The sequence below is a fragment of the Eutrema salsugineum genome, unplaced genomic scaffold (assembly GCF_000478725.1).
Source record: "Eutrema salsugineum unplaced genomic scaffold, Eutsalg1_0 scaffold_9, whole genome shotgun sequence".
In the NCBI taxonomy this organism is placed as follows: Eukaryota; Viridiplantae; Streptophyta; class Magnoliopsida; order Brassicales; family Brassicaceae; genus Eutrema; species Eutrema salsugineum.
Window position 1 is genome coordinate 6296686 of NW_006256342.1, and position 14048 is coordinate 6310733.

At 38.4% G+C, this 14048-nt stretch overlaps 3 protein-coding genes across 3 annotated transcripts; 2 read left to right on the plus strand and 1 right to left on the minus strand.

The window, feature by feature from the left end:
• Window positions 1-153: 153 nt before the first annotated feature.
• Window positions 154-2187, minus strand: LOC18008483 (very-long-chain 3-oxoacyl-CoA reductase 1). The gene is made up of 3 exons (XM_006391166.2): window positions 1393-2187; window positions 1217-1286; window positions 154-570 (listed from the first exon to the last, which is right to left on the minus strand). The coding sequence occupies exons 1-3, from the start codon at window positions 2022-2024 to the stop codon at window positions 316-318; spliced, it is 957 nt and encodes a 318-aa protein (XP_006391228.1). The 5' UTR covers window positions 2025-2187; the 3' UTR covers window positions 154-315.
• Window positions 2188-6256: 4069 nt separating this feature from the next.
• Window positions 6257-11003, plus strand: LOC18008490 (probable LRR receptor-like serine/threonine-protein kinase At1g67720). The gene is made up of 15 exons (XM_006391168.2): window positions 6257-6484; window positions 6772-7309; window positions 7401-7912; window positions 8039-8171; window positions 8274-8345; window positions 8441-8509; window positions 8599-8670; window positions 8791-8859; window positions 9029-9177; window positions 9260-9513; window positions 9601-9727; window positions 9812-9877; window positions 9967-10153; window positions 10226-10358; window positions 10493-11003. The coding sequence occupies exons 1-15, from the start codon at window positions 6409-6411 to the stop codon at window positions 10817-10819; spliced, it is 2784 nt and encodes a 927-aa protein (XP_006391230.1). The 5' UTR covers window positions 6257-6408; the 3' UTR covers window positions 10820-11003.
• Window positions 11004-11130: 127 nt separating this feature from the next.
• On the plus strand, window positions 11131-13970 carry LOC18008258 (ATP-dependent zinc metalloprotease FTSH 1, chloroplastic). The gene is made up of 5 exons (XM_006391169.2): window positions 11131-12593; window positions 12679-12925; window positions 13021-13204; window positions 13316-13487; window positions 13580-13970. The coding sequence occupies exons 1-5, from the start codon at window positions 11250-11252 to the stop codon at window positions 13799-13801; spliced, it is 2169 nt and encodes a 722-aa protein (XP_006391231.1). The 5' UTR covers window positions 11131-11249; the 3' UTR covers window positions 13802-13970.
• Window positions 13971-14048: the final 78 nt, after the last annotated feature.

The following is a 14048-nucleotide window of genomic DNA, read 5'->3' on the forward strand; positions in this document are numbered from 1 at the left end:
ACCAATGGCCACATGGCTTGGTTTCCTAAATATAGGTGAAATACGTTACTTGTAAATTGTAATAACCTCTCAAAACATTTCATTACTTTTTCCAACATTCAATTTTATTCAAATAAATAAATAAAAAAAAAGTGAGGATATCAACGATTCGTGTACGTTAGTCTTTTGAATTTTAGAACACGGAAACAATCTGGGGAACATGGAGAAACTAATAATAGCTTACAAGTCTTACAAAGATCAAGAACAGTAACTTTCAAGATACCAACTGCAAGAAGAAGAAAGTCTTGCAGTAACTTAAGCCCTGACAAAAAGTTTTCATTCCTTTTTCCTGGAGTCTTTAAGCAGACCCTTCTTCCGGATCTGGAGGCACCTCTTAATGTTAAAGGATTCAAAAACGCTCTCGGGCAATGCAGAGACAACAAAACCCATGAGGGCATGAGGCCAGTACGGTGTGCACCGTGCTTCATAGCCTACAAAACGCAGTGCTGCCTTTGCGTATCCCTCTGGAGATGCCACCAAGAAAGATGCTCTTCTTATTGATGTCATCTTTGTCGCAACATACAAGGGAACCTATGAAAACAGCCACCGAAATTTTAGACATATAGTCTCAAGAAATCAATAAAGTTATTGACCAGTGTGACCCATTAAACTTGTTTTGGTTATATTTAACTCCAAACTCAGCTATAACAGACATGGAAAAGCCCACAGATTCTACATCTGAAACAATTAATCATCTAAGATCACGACATAGATTCCCTAGCTTCCTAGTTTTAACATTCCTCAATAGATAATCAGAAACGAGATCTCACATCAGAGAAGTATTCAGAAAAGAGAAATGTAATGCAATAGTTCCTCATTAGCTTAAAACTACAAATCATCAACCTTCTAGGTCCACTAAAGAAACAGAAACAGGGCCAGAAAACCATGAAAAAATACAGCATTCCTCGTCTTCTAGAATGTTTTTTAACAAATGGGCCAAATGATTTAGCTTTGATAACCTATGATCCATCTGCAATACCATTTTTTCTTTCTTACAAAGATAAGATCGGGATTACTCATTGCTCAATCCTACTTTCGGTTCTTACGAATCTACACTTACAAGCAATACCATCTACTGTCTTAAACAAATCCCAAATCTCTTTCTTCCAGCATAAAATCTCTAACAAAATCAATCCAAAGACACAAAACGAAGCAGCAATGATTCAGGAAAGCTCACCTGGCATTGAACATCAATCCCACTCTTCTTGTACTCAACATGGAGACACCTTGTGAACTGATCCACGTACCTGAGACAGAGAAGAAACAAGCATGCAAACAAACAATGTTACTTCTCAATACAACTCGAAGCATCAGGTTTCAAACAAAGAACGGTTCTTGATCTGGATGCCTTACGTTTTGGCGCCGGCATAAACAGAGTAGAAAGGATACGAAGGGATAAGAGCAGCAGCACCAGAACCCATATTGATAATGGCTCCTCGCTTCCTCTGAAGCATATTAGGCAACACAGCCTGAGTAACCTTGGTGGTTCCTTCAACGTTGATCTTGATCAAGTTATTAAGCAAATCTTCATCAACCTCGTGGAAGTACTTAGCGTAAGGATACGACATCCCAGCGTTGTTAATCAGAATACCAATCTCCAAACCCTCGATCGTCTCCTTGATACGCCTCACGCCTTCATCGATATCTCCGGAGAAATCCATCACCACCGTCTTGATCTGGGTATTACTGTACTTGGATCTAATCGAATCGCAGACATCGTTGAGCTTGTCGGGGTTACGAGCGACGAGTACGAGGTTGAGACCTTTCTGGGCTAACTGAAAGGCGAAAGCTTTACCGATACCGTCGGTGGGTCCGGTGACGATGGCCCAGGATCCGTATCGCCGGAGATTCTTGCCGGGTCGGAGGAAGTAGATGTAGAAAGATCTGAGGAGGGAGAAGACGAATTTGAGGATGGAGATTGAGCCGAGGGCGAAGAGGACGAGGAGCCAGGTGGGCTGGGATTTGAAGTAAGTACAGATCTCCATGAGAGAAAGAAATGGTTTTTCAGTCAAATGAGAAGAGAAAATTAGGGTTTTTTAAGGGGAGAGAGAGAGATGGGAAGTGGGGGAAGAAGAATTGAATTCGACGGAAGAGACGAAGGTGGGTAGAAGTAGATGAGCAGCAAACCACCGGAATTAACTACTCTCTCTTCTTAACCTTCTCTGATTTTATTTTTATTTTTATTTTTCTGTTGTGTCGTCTTTCTTAAATTTCGTTCATGTGAATTTGGAAACTTGGGACCTACGATGTTGACATTTCTATTTACATACCCATAAATGACAAACTCAAGCTCACATGGTGACTTGATAGACAAAACACAAGGATTCAAATGGTGAAAGCTGAATAAACGGTTTACTTAAGCAAACGAATGTAAATATTTGTTTTTTTATGATGTGTTCAAATCAAATGTGAACAATGTAACTGGTCGGAGAATCAACATTTCTGATGGAAGGAAAGGTGGATCTAGTTCTAATGTCGGCAAAGAAGTGATCCTTGGGCACACTCAGCAATTTGCTGAGAAGATAAGCGACTTGAGGAAAACAAACAAAGGAATGATGTCAATCGTCTCTGCATACATGGCTTTTAGGGACTAAATTAATCTCGTGTATATGAACTAAGCATAAATGATTGATATGATGAGTAAGTTGTTTCTATATTCATAGACTAATTTTTTAGCGATCGAATGAACTGATATGGCTTTATTTTGTTGGAAGCAGCTAAGATGTATTTATAAGAGAAAACAGATTTTGGATTTTGCTAATTATGAGACTAGGAAACCGATGGATGTGTGGTTTTGACAGGTGCGACATAATGTAATTGCATCAAGGTAGTCTGTTTTGATGTCCATTATATCTAAAATTGCGTTTTAACACCTTTGTCGCATGAAACATTTAATGCTTGTTTAGTATTTAGGAGTTGTGCTATGGTTCTTTTGTTGATGATTCTTTAAAAAGTGAGCATTTTACCTCGGCTCCTAGAAATTTTCTTCCTGTTGGATGGGATTTGTCGTTGTAGTCGAATGTTTCATCAGCTTTTTCATCACTTATCAATTAATAAACACATACAAATCATATTATTCGTAAAAATAAAACATGAAAACATTTGACAAACACATGAAGAAGAATAACATTGTGCCTTAAATAGTTCCCCTTCATAACTTACTTAAATTTATCAACATGATGATTATTTTGACATTGAAAAAATAATGCTCAAATGATGCATTCTATGCAGACTCATTTTAATAATATTGACAAAGTATGAAGTATGGACCTTTTGATATATGTTTTTAGTACCAATTTTCATTTGAGCAAGTTTTGAGCATGACTTTCCTATAAATTGGATATCCCAAGAATTTTGGCGGATCAGAGCTTTGTTGTTGTGGGCTGCGTGTCAGTGGCTCTTTCGTCATGGAGAATTGACTTTAAGGTGGTGGTAATATGTGTTAGTGTTGTATACTTATTCATCACCGATAATACTCAAATAATGCATTCTATGCAGACTCATTTTAATAATATTGACAAAGTATGAATATAGACCTTTTGATATATGTTTTTAATACTAAAATTTTCATTCGAGTAAGTTTTGAGCATAACTTTTTGGACATATTTATTTCTAAAATTTGGTAAAGAAACATAGAATCTCAAGCAGATGACAACAACTCTAGAGAAGGAAGCGGTTCTACCAAAGGAAGCAGCTCTGCAGAACAAGTGGCCATTTCAAAATCCTCCAACAAGCTTCCCCCATCTCTAAAAGAAATCTGTGATGAACAATTTACTGAGAAGGTCTTTGACTCAGGTAATCTTATGTGCTTTTACTTCTCTTGCTAGAAATGAATGTCTTTGTAGTCCTTTACTGATTCTTGAGCGGGTTTGTTTGGTTTCTATATGAATCTCCTCATAGCTATTACTTGTATATAAAATAAATGTAGTTATTCATTATGTTGTTAACCTGCATATTCTTACAAACAAAACCTTAGAGTTAATGGAATCTTTCGTTGAGTTGAAAGCTAAAATTTGTCATAAAAATGAGAGTATATCTTTATATCGCTATATAGAATTGTGCACGGAAGATGTTAATCCCCCAAGTAGTGCTTTTACCACCCCTAGTGGAACACTATACTGATACATTATCCTGTCATTTTTGTCTCAATGAATAATGACACGTTTTTTAATTCATTGCGGTCTTAGTAAACTGTTTGATATACTTTTAATTTACAACAAGAGCTGCATAATTCCCCTATTTGATATCCACATGAACTTCTCGAGATGTTCTGATTCAATTTGCCTTAAATATTCTGATAAAATCTGCAAAAATATTATACCACTATAGCGTTATACACATTAGGGTTCAATTTCATGTATGCTTTCCCGTAGACTGTCTTCTTCAACTGTTATGCCTTTTTCAACTTTCGTTTAGCCGACTGTGATTAAAAAGGAGAATTCTGATAATACATACTCAAATATAGAATATTTACAAAAAACAATATTATTTTGCACTTTTACTAGAAAATATTTCTATTTTTTTTATTAAGATTTAGGTCTCCATTTATAAATTTTTTGTAAAATTATTTTTAAGCAGTGGTTTTGTCATCTTTCACCACAAAACATGATAAACATTTCATCTAAAGTGTGCTAACAATTCGGTTGTCTTAAACATATCACCTAATTAACTCTTAATTCTAGACTTCTAGTTAATGGCCATATATTTCCATTTTGTATGTGTGAACTTTACTGGACTAGCCTTTAACTCTATCAACTCAATTGTATTTGAATTAAAGTTTTGTAAATAAAAAAGTCACTATACTTATTAATTGGGCTAAAGACAAATTTAGAAGCTGTATACACAAAACTTAACTGTTATTTCAATTTTTTTATCACACTAAATATTTGGTCGAAACTATAAAAATTATTTGGAGTCACACATGTATAATCAATGTGTTAGGATCACTATTTAAAATAATCAAAACTTATATGATTATTTTGATATTAAAACAAAGACTAAGGACATAAGTGTTATAAAAAATTAATATAAGGATGCATTTAATAATTTCTAATTTGATGACGAGCCGAATTAGAAATTATTTCTCTATATAAATAGAAAGGTTATGGTCTCTATGATAACTCTAGCAATAAATACAGAAATTATCCGCATCTCATTAACAGAGACATACAGTTATTCAGTTGTTGTTGTAGAAGAAGTATTCCTAAAATTCAGAGCATAAACCATAGATCCAAAAGGTACGCTTCTGCTTCTATTCTTATTAATTAGAAACTGTCATGTTATATTAGTTTAGTGGTTTATAAAAAAATAAAACCTTTCAGAAACTGCAACATAAAACTTGTATAGGCTAGAGGAATATTATTTTTTGGTAAAAGGTTAAGTTTTAAACCATTTTCGATTTTTTACAGGAGACAGAGATACAATAAAAAAACAGATTAACCAAAAAACTACAGTAGATTAACGAAAAACGACAAGAATAAAACAGAAAAACAGCAGGCTAGAGGAATATGGTGTTGAATAATGTAAACTTTATAGACAACTTTATACGTCATGTGTGTTGAGTTTAATATCACCTTCCACTTGGAACAATGGTGTTGTTGCCTTGTTGCTGAGCTTGCTAAGGTTGGGTTGTGGGTTAGTTGAAGACAGTGGCGGATCTAGAAAAAAAATTAGTAGGGGACATAACTTTATAAATAAGAAAAACAAATTTTAGTTGGGGGCACTTTTTATATTTTAACACTACATTAAAAATATTTTAATTAAACATATCTAAATTATTTAAGAAAAATTAAAAAGTAGTAAGGGGCACAGGACTCTGTCCGACGTAAGGTAGCTCCGCCCTTGGTTGAAGACATAGTGGACATGCAGCAAATATAGTTCTTTCATATTTAAATTTATCTACATTTACATAATTTTGCATTCATTATACAAATATACTGTATTGTATAATATATGAGATAATATACTTTATTTTTGAAAATATATACAGTAGCTTTTTTTTGTCAACTAGCTTAATTTTGTCAATAGAGTTTTTTAAACTCATTTGTTTTTTGAACTTGAAATAAAGGTTCGTGAAATTGTGTGCGACACCACTTTAACAAAAGCAAGTAGCCAAAGGAGAAAAGGTGAAACCGATGCCTTTAATTTTCCGGAATGTAGAAAAAGAAAAAGCTAATCCGAATATATAAAGAAAGACAAATTCTCTGTGACCATTCCATTGCACAGACTCACAACTTTATAGAGCAAAAGCAAAAACAATGTGGAGTTTCACCTTTTTTTCTCACTGCATTCTCATCACACAGTTTTTCTTTCTTTTCTCGTGAACCTTAAAGCTTTTGTTTTAGAGCATCGATGTGTGCGTGATCTTCAATGGGTTTATGCTCAGCTCAACTAGCTGTAACATGTTTGTTCATAGTAGTACCTCATGTTCTGTCTCAAGTCGCAGGTACATTCTTGCCCATAATCTGTTTGTTTAATTGCTCCAAAGAACTCTTCTTCTTGATGTGTTCAGTGTTGTAGAACATGTTTTTGATGTCCAATTTCAAAGTATTATCTTTAGGTTTAGTAAACAAGGGTTGCCTCAAAGTCTCCAATTTTCGACTGTTGTTAAATTAAAAATGTCCACATGAAAGATTGGTGCAATGGGATTTAAGCGAGACTCTTTCTTGTCGAGCGTTTTGCTGTAATTAGTGGGAAATGATTGTAATTTTGATGAATGACTATATTTTGCAGAGTTTGTAAGTATAGATTGTGGTGGCTCAAGTAACTACACGGACCCGAGAACTGGACTAGGATGGGTTTCAGATTCAGAGATTATCAAGAACGGAAAGGCAGTAGCTTTGGCAAGTACCAATTTGAACTCGATGCAATACCGTAGCAGGAGAGATTTTCCAACGGATAATAAGAAATATTGTTACAGACTCAGCACCAAAGAGAGAAGGAGATACATTGTCAGAACGACATTTCTTTACGGTAGCTTGGGAAGTGAAGAAGCCTATCCAAAGTTTCAACTCTACTTAGATGCAACGAAATGGGCTACAGTGACAATTCAGGAGGTCTCTAGGGTTTATGTTGAGGAATTGATTGTAAGGGCAACTTCAGGTTATGTGGATGTGTGTGTATGCTGTGCTATCACCGGCTCTCCTTTCTTGTCCACTCTCGAGCTTCGCCCACTGAACCTTTCGATGTATGCCACTGATTACGAGGATAATTTCTTCTTGAAGGTTGCTGCCAGAGTGAATTTTGGTGCTCCAAGCATGGATGCCTTGAGGTAAAACCCTATTGAAACTCTTATTTCCATTACATCATTCACAAGTATAATTTACAAGCATCGAAAATTGCTGAAAGACTTTCTCTTTTAGGTACCCTGATGATCCATATGACAGAATCTGGGAGTCAGATGTTAATAGACGGCCAAACTATCTTGTTGGTGTGGCTCCTGGAACGACAAGAATCAATACATCAAAGACTATAAATACGTTGACTAGAGAGTATCCGCCTATGAAAGTCATGCAAACAGCAGTAGTTGGAACACAAGGACTGCTCAGCTATAGATTAAACTTGGAAGACTTCCCTGCTAATGCTCGGGCATATGCTTACTTTGCTGAAATTGAGGATCTTGGTGCTAATGATACCCGGAAATTTAAGTTGGTGCAGCCATACTTCCCTGATTATAGTAATGCGGTGGTGAATATTGCTGAGAATGCCAATGGGAGCTATACTCTCTATGAACCTAGCTACATGAATGTTACTTTCGATTTTGTTTTGTCATTCTCATTTGGGAAGACAAAGGATTCTACGCGAGGGCCACTCCTAAATGCAATTGAAATTAGCAAGTATCTACAAATATCTGTGAGAACTGACAGGAATGATGGTGAGTACTAGAGGCTACTGCTTTGTAAATTCTTCTCTATATCTTTTTCCCCATCTGTGATGCTGCTGAAAACATGCAAGTCAAAATTTGTTGAAAAGAGCTTACATAAGTTTTCTAATTCTGCAGTGTCTGTTCTTGATGCAATTCGTTCGTTGTCCCCTGATAGCGATTGGGCCAATGAAGGCGGAGACCCTTGTATCCCAATTCTTTGGTCGTGGGTAAACTGCAGCTCAACCTCACCACCCAGAGTCACGAAAATGTAAATATCTACAAAACAAAATTTTACACAAGTAAACAGAGTTTGTGAAATTTAATGCTTGAGATGATGCAAATTGACCCTGTTGTGTGCATCTTACAACAGTGCTCTATCAAGAAAAAATCTGAGGGGTGAGATTCTGCCTGATATCAATTATATGGAGGCATTAACAGAGTTGTGAGTTGTTCGATGCTGCATTAAAGATATATTTCGTGGATTAGTCTCTCTTTGTCTCTGTTATTCTTTAGTTGAGTGAACTCGCTCTTTTATAGATGGCTGGACGGTAATAATTTGACTGGAATCCTTCCAGACATGAGCAAACTTGTCAACCTGAAGATCATGTAAGCTTGGCAATCTAGACCAATATTTCTCTTATATCTGATGACACTCGAATACCAGAAAGATTTACTTTGCCTCGTCTCTTTTACAGGCATCTAGAAAACAATCAACTTAGTGGCTCACTCCCACCATACCTTGTCCATCTGCCTAACCTACAAGAACTGTATGTAATCACAATGTTTGTGAAGCATTTTGGTTGCTTTAGCAGTGAATTATACTACTATCTTGGCTGCAATTATCCACTCTATGCATGGCAGTTTTAACACTTGTTATTATCTGGCAGGTTTGTAGAAAATAATTCTTTCAGAGGAACGATTCCTTCAGCATTGTTAAAAGGGAAAGTTTTGTTCAAGTGAGTATGCTACATGTACAAGTTGATTTGTCGAACACAAAAGCTCACAGCAAATCAAAGATAAATTTAGTCTTTTGTCACAGACTGAGTTCAACACGACTTTTGAAATATTTTTGATGGAGTTTCCCCTTGAAGTGTTAACACGCAGCTGTAACATGCTTTTCTCCAGGTATGATAATAATCCTGAGCTTCAGAACGAGGCACATCAAAAGCACTTTAGGCTGATACTCGGGATATCAATCGCAATTCTGTTGCTAATAGTTGGAGGAAGTCTTGTTTTACTTTGTGCCCTTCGAAAGAGGAAAAGAGCTGATAAAGGTATATAGACATTGGATTTTGATCAAATAGCTGTTATCAGGTTTTCCCCAAGTGTAGGAAAATATAACTCTTGTTTCTTTAGGTGATTCCACGGGGACTAAGACAAAAGGTTTGGTAGCTTATTCAGCTGTGCGGGGCGGACACTTATTAGATGAAGGTGTAGCATATTTCATATCGCTTCCTGTGCTTGAAGAGGCCACCGATAATTTTTCCAAGAGAGTTGGAAAAGGAAGTTTTGGGTCTGTCTACTATGGTAAGATGAAAGATGGGAAAGAAGTTGCAGTTAAGATAATGGCAGATCCTTCTAGCTACTTGAACAGACAATTTGTGACTGAGGTATTGAGCAGACTTCAAATGCTGATTTTGGCTTTTTTGTGCCCCAAAATTTCTTCATTAGACGATTTAATTGGGACAAACGTGCAGGTTGCTCTATTATCAAGAATTCACCACAGGAACTTGGTCCCTTTGATTGGATATTGCGAAGAAGCAGATCGGCGTTTATTGGTTTACGAATATATGCACAATGGAACCTTGGGAGATCACTTACACGGTTTGTACAAATTTCCCAGATACTTCTCATGCCTAAGTTTAGCTTTTCATTCTGCGAATGATTCATGAATTCAATTCCTGACAGGTTCAAGCGACTACAAGCCATTAGACTGGACAACTCGGCTACAAATTGCACAAGACGCTGCCAAAGGTTTGTAGTAAAAATTCAAGATTATATCTTTAGTGTGGCTATATATAATATGAATCCATTGGACAGACAAAAACTTCAGATTATTACAGGTCTTGAATACTTGCATACTGGCTGCAATCCTAGTATCATTCATAGGGATGTGAAATCAAGCAATATACTCCTGGACATTAACATGAGAGCCAAAGTTTCTGACTTTGGACTCTCCAGGCAGACAGAGGAAGACTTGACTCACGTATCCAGTGTCGCAAAAGGGACTGTTGGATACCTTGATCCAGAGTAAGGCCAACAATAACAAAATATAGTCTTCCATTTTTATGAACTGAGACTGATACGGCATTGTTTTGACAGGTATTATGCTTGTCAGCAGCTGACTGAGAAGAGCGATGTCTACAGTTTTGGCGTTGTTCTTTTTGAATTACTCTCTGGAAAGAAACCAGTCTCAGTGGAAGATTTCGGTCCTGAACTGAACATAGTTCACTGGGTAAGCAGCTCTACATCTTCTTTTCTATTCGAAAGTTTTCACCTTTCACAGTTTTAAAATTACTACATCGACAACGTCAAGATGCAAACAAACCACAAATCCCTTCCTTTTACATCTTTCTTGTTCATCAACAGGCAAGATCACTGATCCGTAAAGGAGACGTATGTGGGATCATAGATCCATGTGTATTAGGCAACGTGAAGATCGAGTCAATCTGGAGAGTAGCAGAGGTCGCAAACCAATGCGTTGCGCAGCACGGGCATTGCAGGCCAAGTATGCAGGAAGTGATAGTGGCGATACAAGACGCGGACAGGATCGAGAGAGGAAACGAGAACGGGCTTAAGTCATCGACTTCGAGCAGCTCAAAGGCGCAATCATCTCGTAAGACCTTGCTCACTAGCTTCCTGGAGATAGAGAGCCCTGACATCTCAAGAAACAGCTTAACTCCATCTGCTAGGTGAACCAGTCCTCTTGAGGCTAAAGCTCTCATGTTTAGACTTACCATTATAATTTATATGAATGTGTGTATGTATGTAATGTATGTACTACGTAGTGTGTATTAAAATGTATCACACACTTCTAACGTCAATTCTATAGATGATGTACCTGACCCAATTAAAAAGAATATTTCTTCTTTCTTTCTTTTTTGGCATTTTGCTATCACTGGATAAGAAATCACATACGTAGACGAACCAGAAGCAAGAAACTTGAGGATAATGGCTCCAAAAATTCAGACTTTTGAGAAAAAAAACTCAGAATTTATATTTAGGACACTTGCAATCTTTCTTCTTCTTCACCGTTTCTCATTTGTAGCCTATCTTTCTCTCAAAACTCAATTCGAATTTTGCTTCATCCCAGTCTCGACGAAGAAGAAGAAGAAGCAGAGCTGTAATGGCGGCCACAGCTCCAAACTCGTTACGTTCTTCAAATTTCTTCGGATCCAACATCATAATCTCATCTCCCACACCTAAAACCACAACAAAGCCATCGTTTCCCTTCTCCTTAATCTCTCGTGGAAGTCGATACCAAATTACTCGATCGGCTCTGCGAATCGAAGAAGACAATGGAAAACCCATAAAGTCATTGCCGTCGCGAGTAGCCTTAGCAGCGATTCTCTTCTCATCGATTTCTTCCTCGCCGCGAGGAGCTCTAGCTTTGGACGAACCAATTGCGGCGACCCAAACCGTCGTTGTAGAAGCTCAAGCAGTGAAGCCGTCGACGTCGCCGTCGCCGTTCAGTGAGACCCAGACGATTACGGCGCCTAATCCGAAAGCCCAATCATCATCATCGGATCTTCCGGAGGGAACTCAATGGCGGTACAGCGAGTTTCTAAACGCGGTGAAGAAAGGTAAAGTAGAGAGAGTCCGGTTTAGTAAAGACGGTTCCGTTCTTCAGCTTACCGCCGTCGATAACCGCCGTGCCTCCGTCGTCGTCCCGAACGATCCGGATCTTATCGACATCTTAGCCATGAACGGAGTCGATATATCTGTCTCTGAGGGAGAATCATCCGGTAACGACTTGTTCACTATCATCGGAAACTTGATTTTCCCGATCTTGGCGTTTGGTGGTCTCTTCTTGTTGTTCAGGCGAGCTGGAGGCGGTCCCGGTGGTCCTGGAGGTTTAGGTGGTCCAATGGATTTCGGACGCTCGAAATCGAAGTTTCAGGAAGTGCCCGAGACTGGTGTTTCGTTCGCAGATGTTGCTGGTGCTGATCAAGCAAAGTTGGAGTTGCAAGAAGTTGTGGACTTTTTGAAGAATCCAGATAAGTACACAGCATTGGGTGCTAAGATTCCTAAAGGGTGTTTGCTTGTTGGACCGCCTGGTACTGGTAAGACACTCTTGGCCAGAGCGGTGGCTGGAGAAGCAGGTGTGCCGTTCTTTTCCTGCGCGGCTTCGGAGTTTGTGGAGCTTTTTGTGGGTGTTGGTGCGTCTAGAGTTAGGGATTTGTTCGAGAAGGCTAAGTCTAAAGCGCCTTGCATTGTGTTCATTGATGAGATTGACGCTGTTGGAAGGCAGAGAGGAGCTGGTATGGGAGGAGGAAATGATGAGAGGGAACAGACGATTAACCAGTTGTTGACTGAGATGGATGGGTTTTCTGGCAACTCTGGTGTGATTGTTTTGGCAGCTACGAATAGACCGGATGTTCTTGATTCCGCGTTGTTGAGGCCTGGAAGATTTGATCGGCAGGTCACGGTGGATAGGCCTGATGTGGCTGGGAGAGTCAAGATTCTTCAGGTTTCATAGCTGTTTTTATAAAAGGATTTGTGGTTGTCTCTGGAGTAGTGTGAATGACTCTTTGAAGGTTTCGTTTTTATTGTAGGTTCATTCTAGAGGCAAGGCACTTGGTAAAGATGTGGACTTTGATAAGGTTGCAAGGAGGACTCCTGGTTTCACTGGTGCTGATTTACAGAACCTGATGAATGAAGCGGCGATTCTTGCGGCAAGGCGTGAGCTTAAGGAGATAAGCAAGGACGAGATCTCTGATGCTCTTGAGAGGATCATTGCTGGACCTGAGAAGAAGAATGCTGTTGTCTCTGATGAGAAGAAGAGACTTGTTGCATACCATGGTTAGCATTATTTTCCTGATTCTATGTTGTTGATGAGACCATATGGGATTTTTTTTTTTTTTTCTGACAACCTCAAGTGAATTTTGAATTTGCAGAGGCTGGTCATGCTCTAGTCGGTGCTCTTATGCCGGAATACGATCCGGTTGCCAAGATTTCCATCATTCCTCGTGGCCAAGCTGGTGGGCTTACCTTTTTCGCACCGAGCGAAGAAAGACTCGAGTCTGGATTGTACAGTAGAAGCTACCTTGAGAATCAAATGGCTGTTGCACTTGGTGGAAGGTTAGTTAGTAGTAATGGCCTCAACACAAGAGCCAGGTTTTTGAATTTTCCAAAGGGTTTGATTGTGTTAAAACTTAAAACCATCTCTCTCTCTTGTGTTGGCTATGTCAGGGTTGCTGAGGAGGTAATCTTTGGGACTGAGAATGTGACGACTGGAGCATCAAACGATTTCATGCAAGTGTCTCGTGTGGCACGTCAAATGATTGAGAGATTTGGGTTCAGCAAGAAGATTGGACAAGTTGCCGTTGGTGGCCCCGGTGGAAATCCCTTTATGGGTCAACAAGTATATATTGCTACATGAACTTGGTTTCTTGGTTTCGTCGTTAGCTTTGTTGGTTTGGAGATGTTCATATCTATGAAATGTTTTTTGTGCAGATGTCTTCACAGAAAGATTACTCAATGGCAACTGCGGATATTGTAGATGCTGAGGTGCGAGAGCTGGTGGAGAAGGCATACAAGAGAGCAACGGAGATCATAACAACTCATATTGATATCTTGCACAAGCTTGCGCAACTCCTGATCGAGAAAGAAACTGTTGACGGAGAAGAGTTCATGAGTCTCTTTATTGACGGCCAAGCTGAGCTGTATGTTTCTTGATTCATCAAAATCTATAAGTTAACATTGCGCTCACAATACCATTAGCCCATGTATACTAGACCAATACCTGCTCGTATATATACTTCTTTTGGTAAACAATCCAAAGTTAACATTGCTCACAATATCAAAAATCACTCTACATCCCCTCTGAATGATCTTAATTGATAATCACTTATGGACTTTTAGATATATGATTTGTGTTCATGTACATCTTCGATCTATTCTTCAGTATACACAGAAGTTTCTT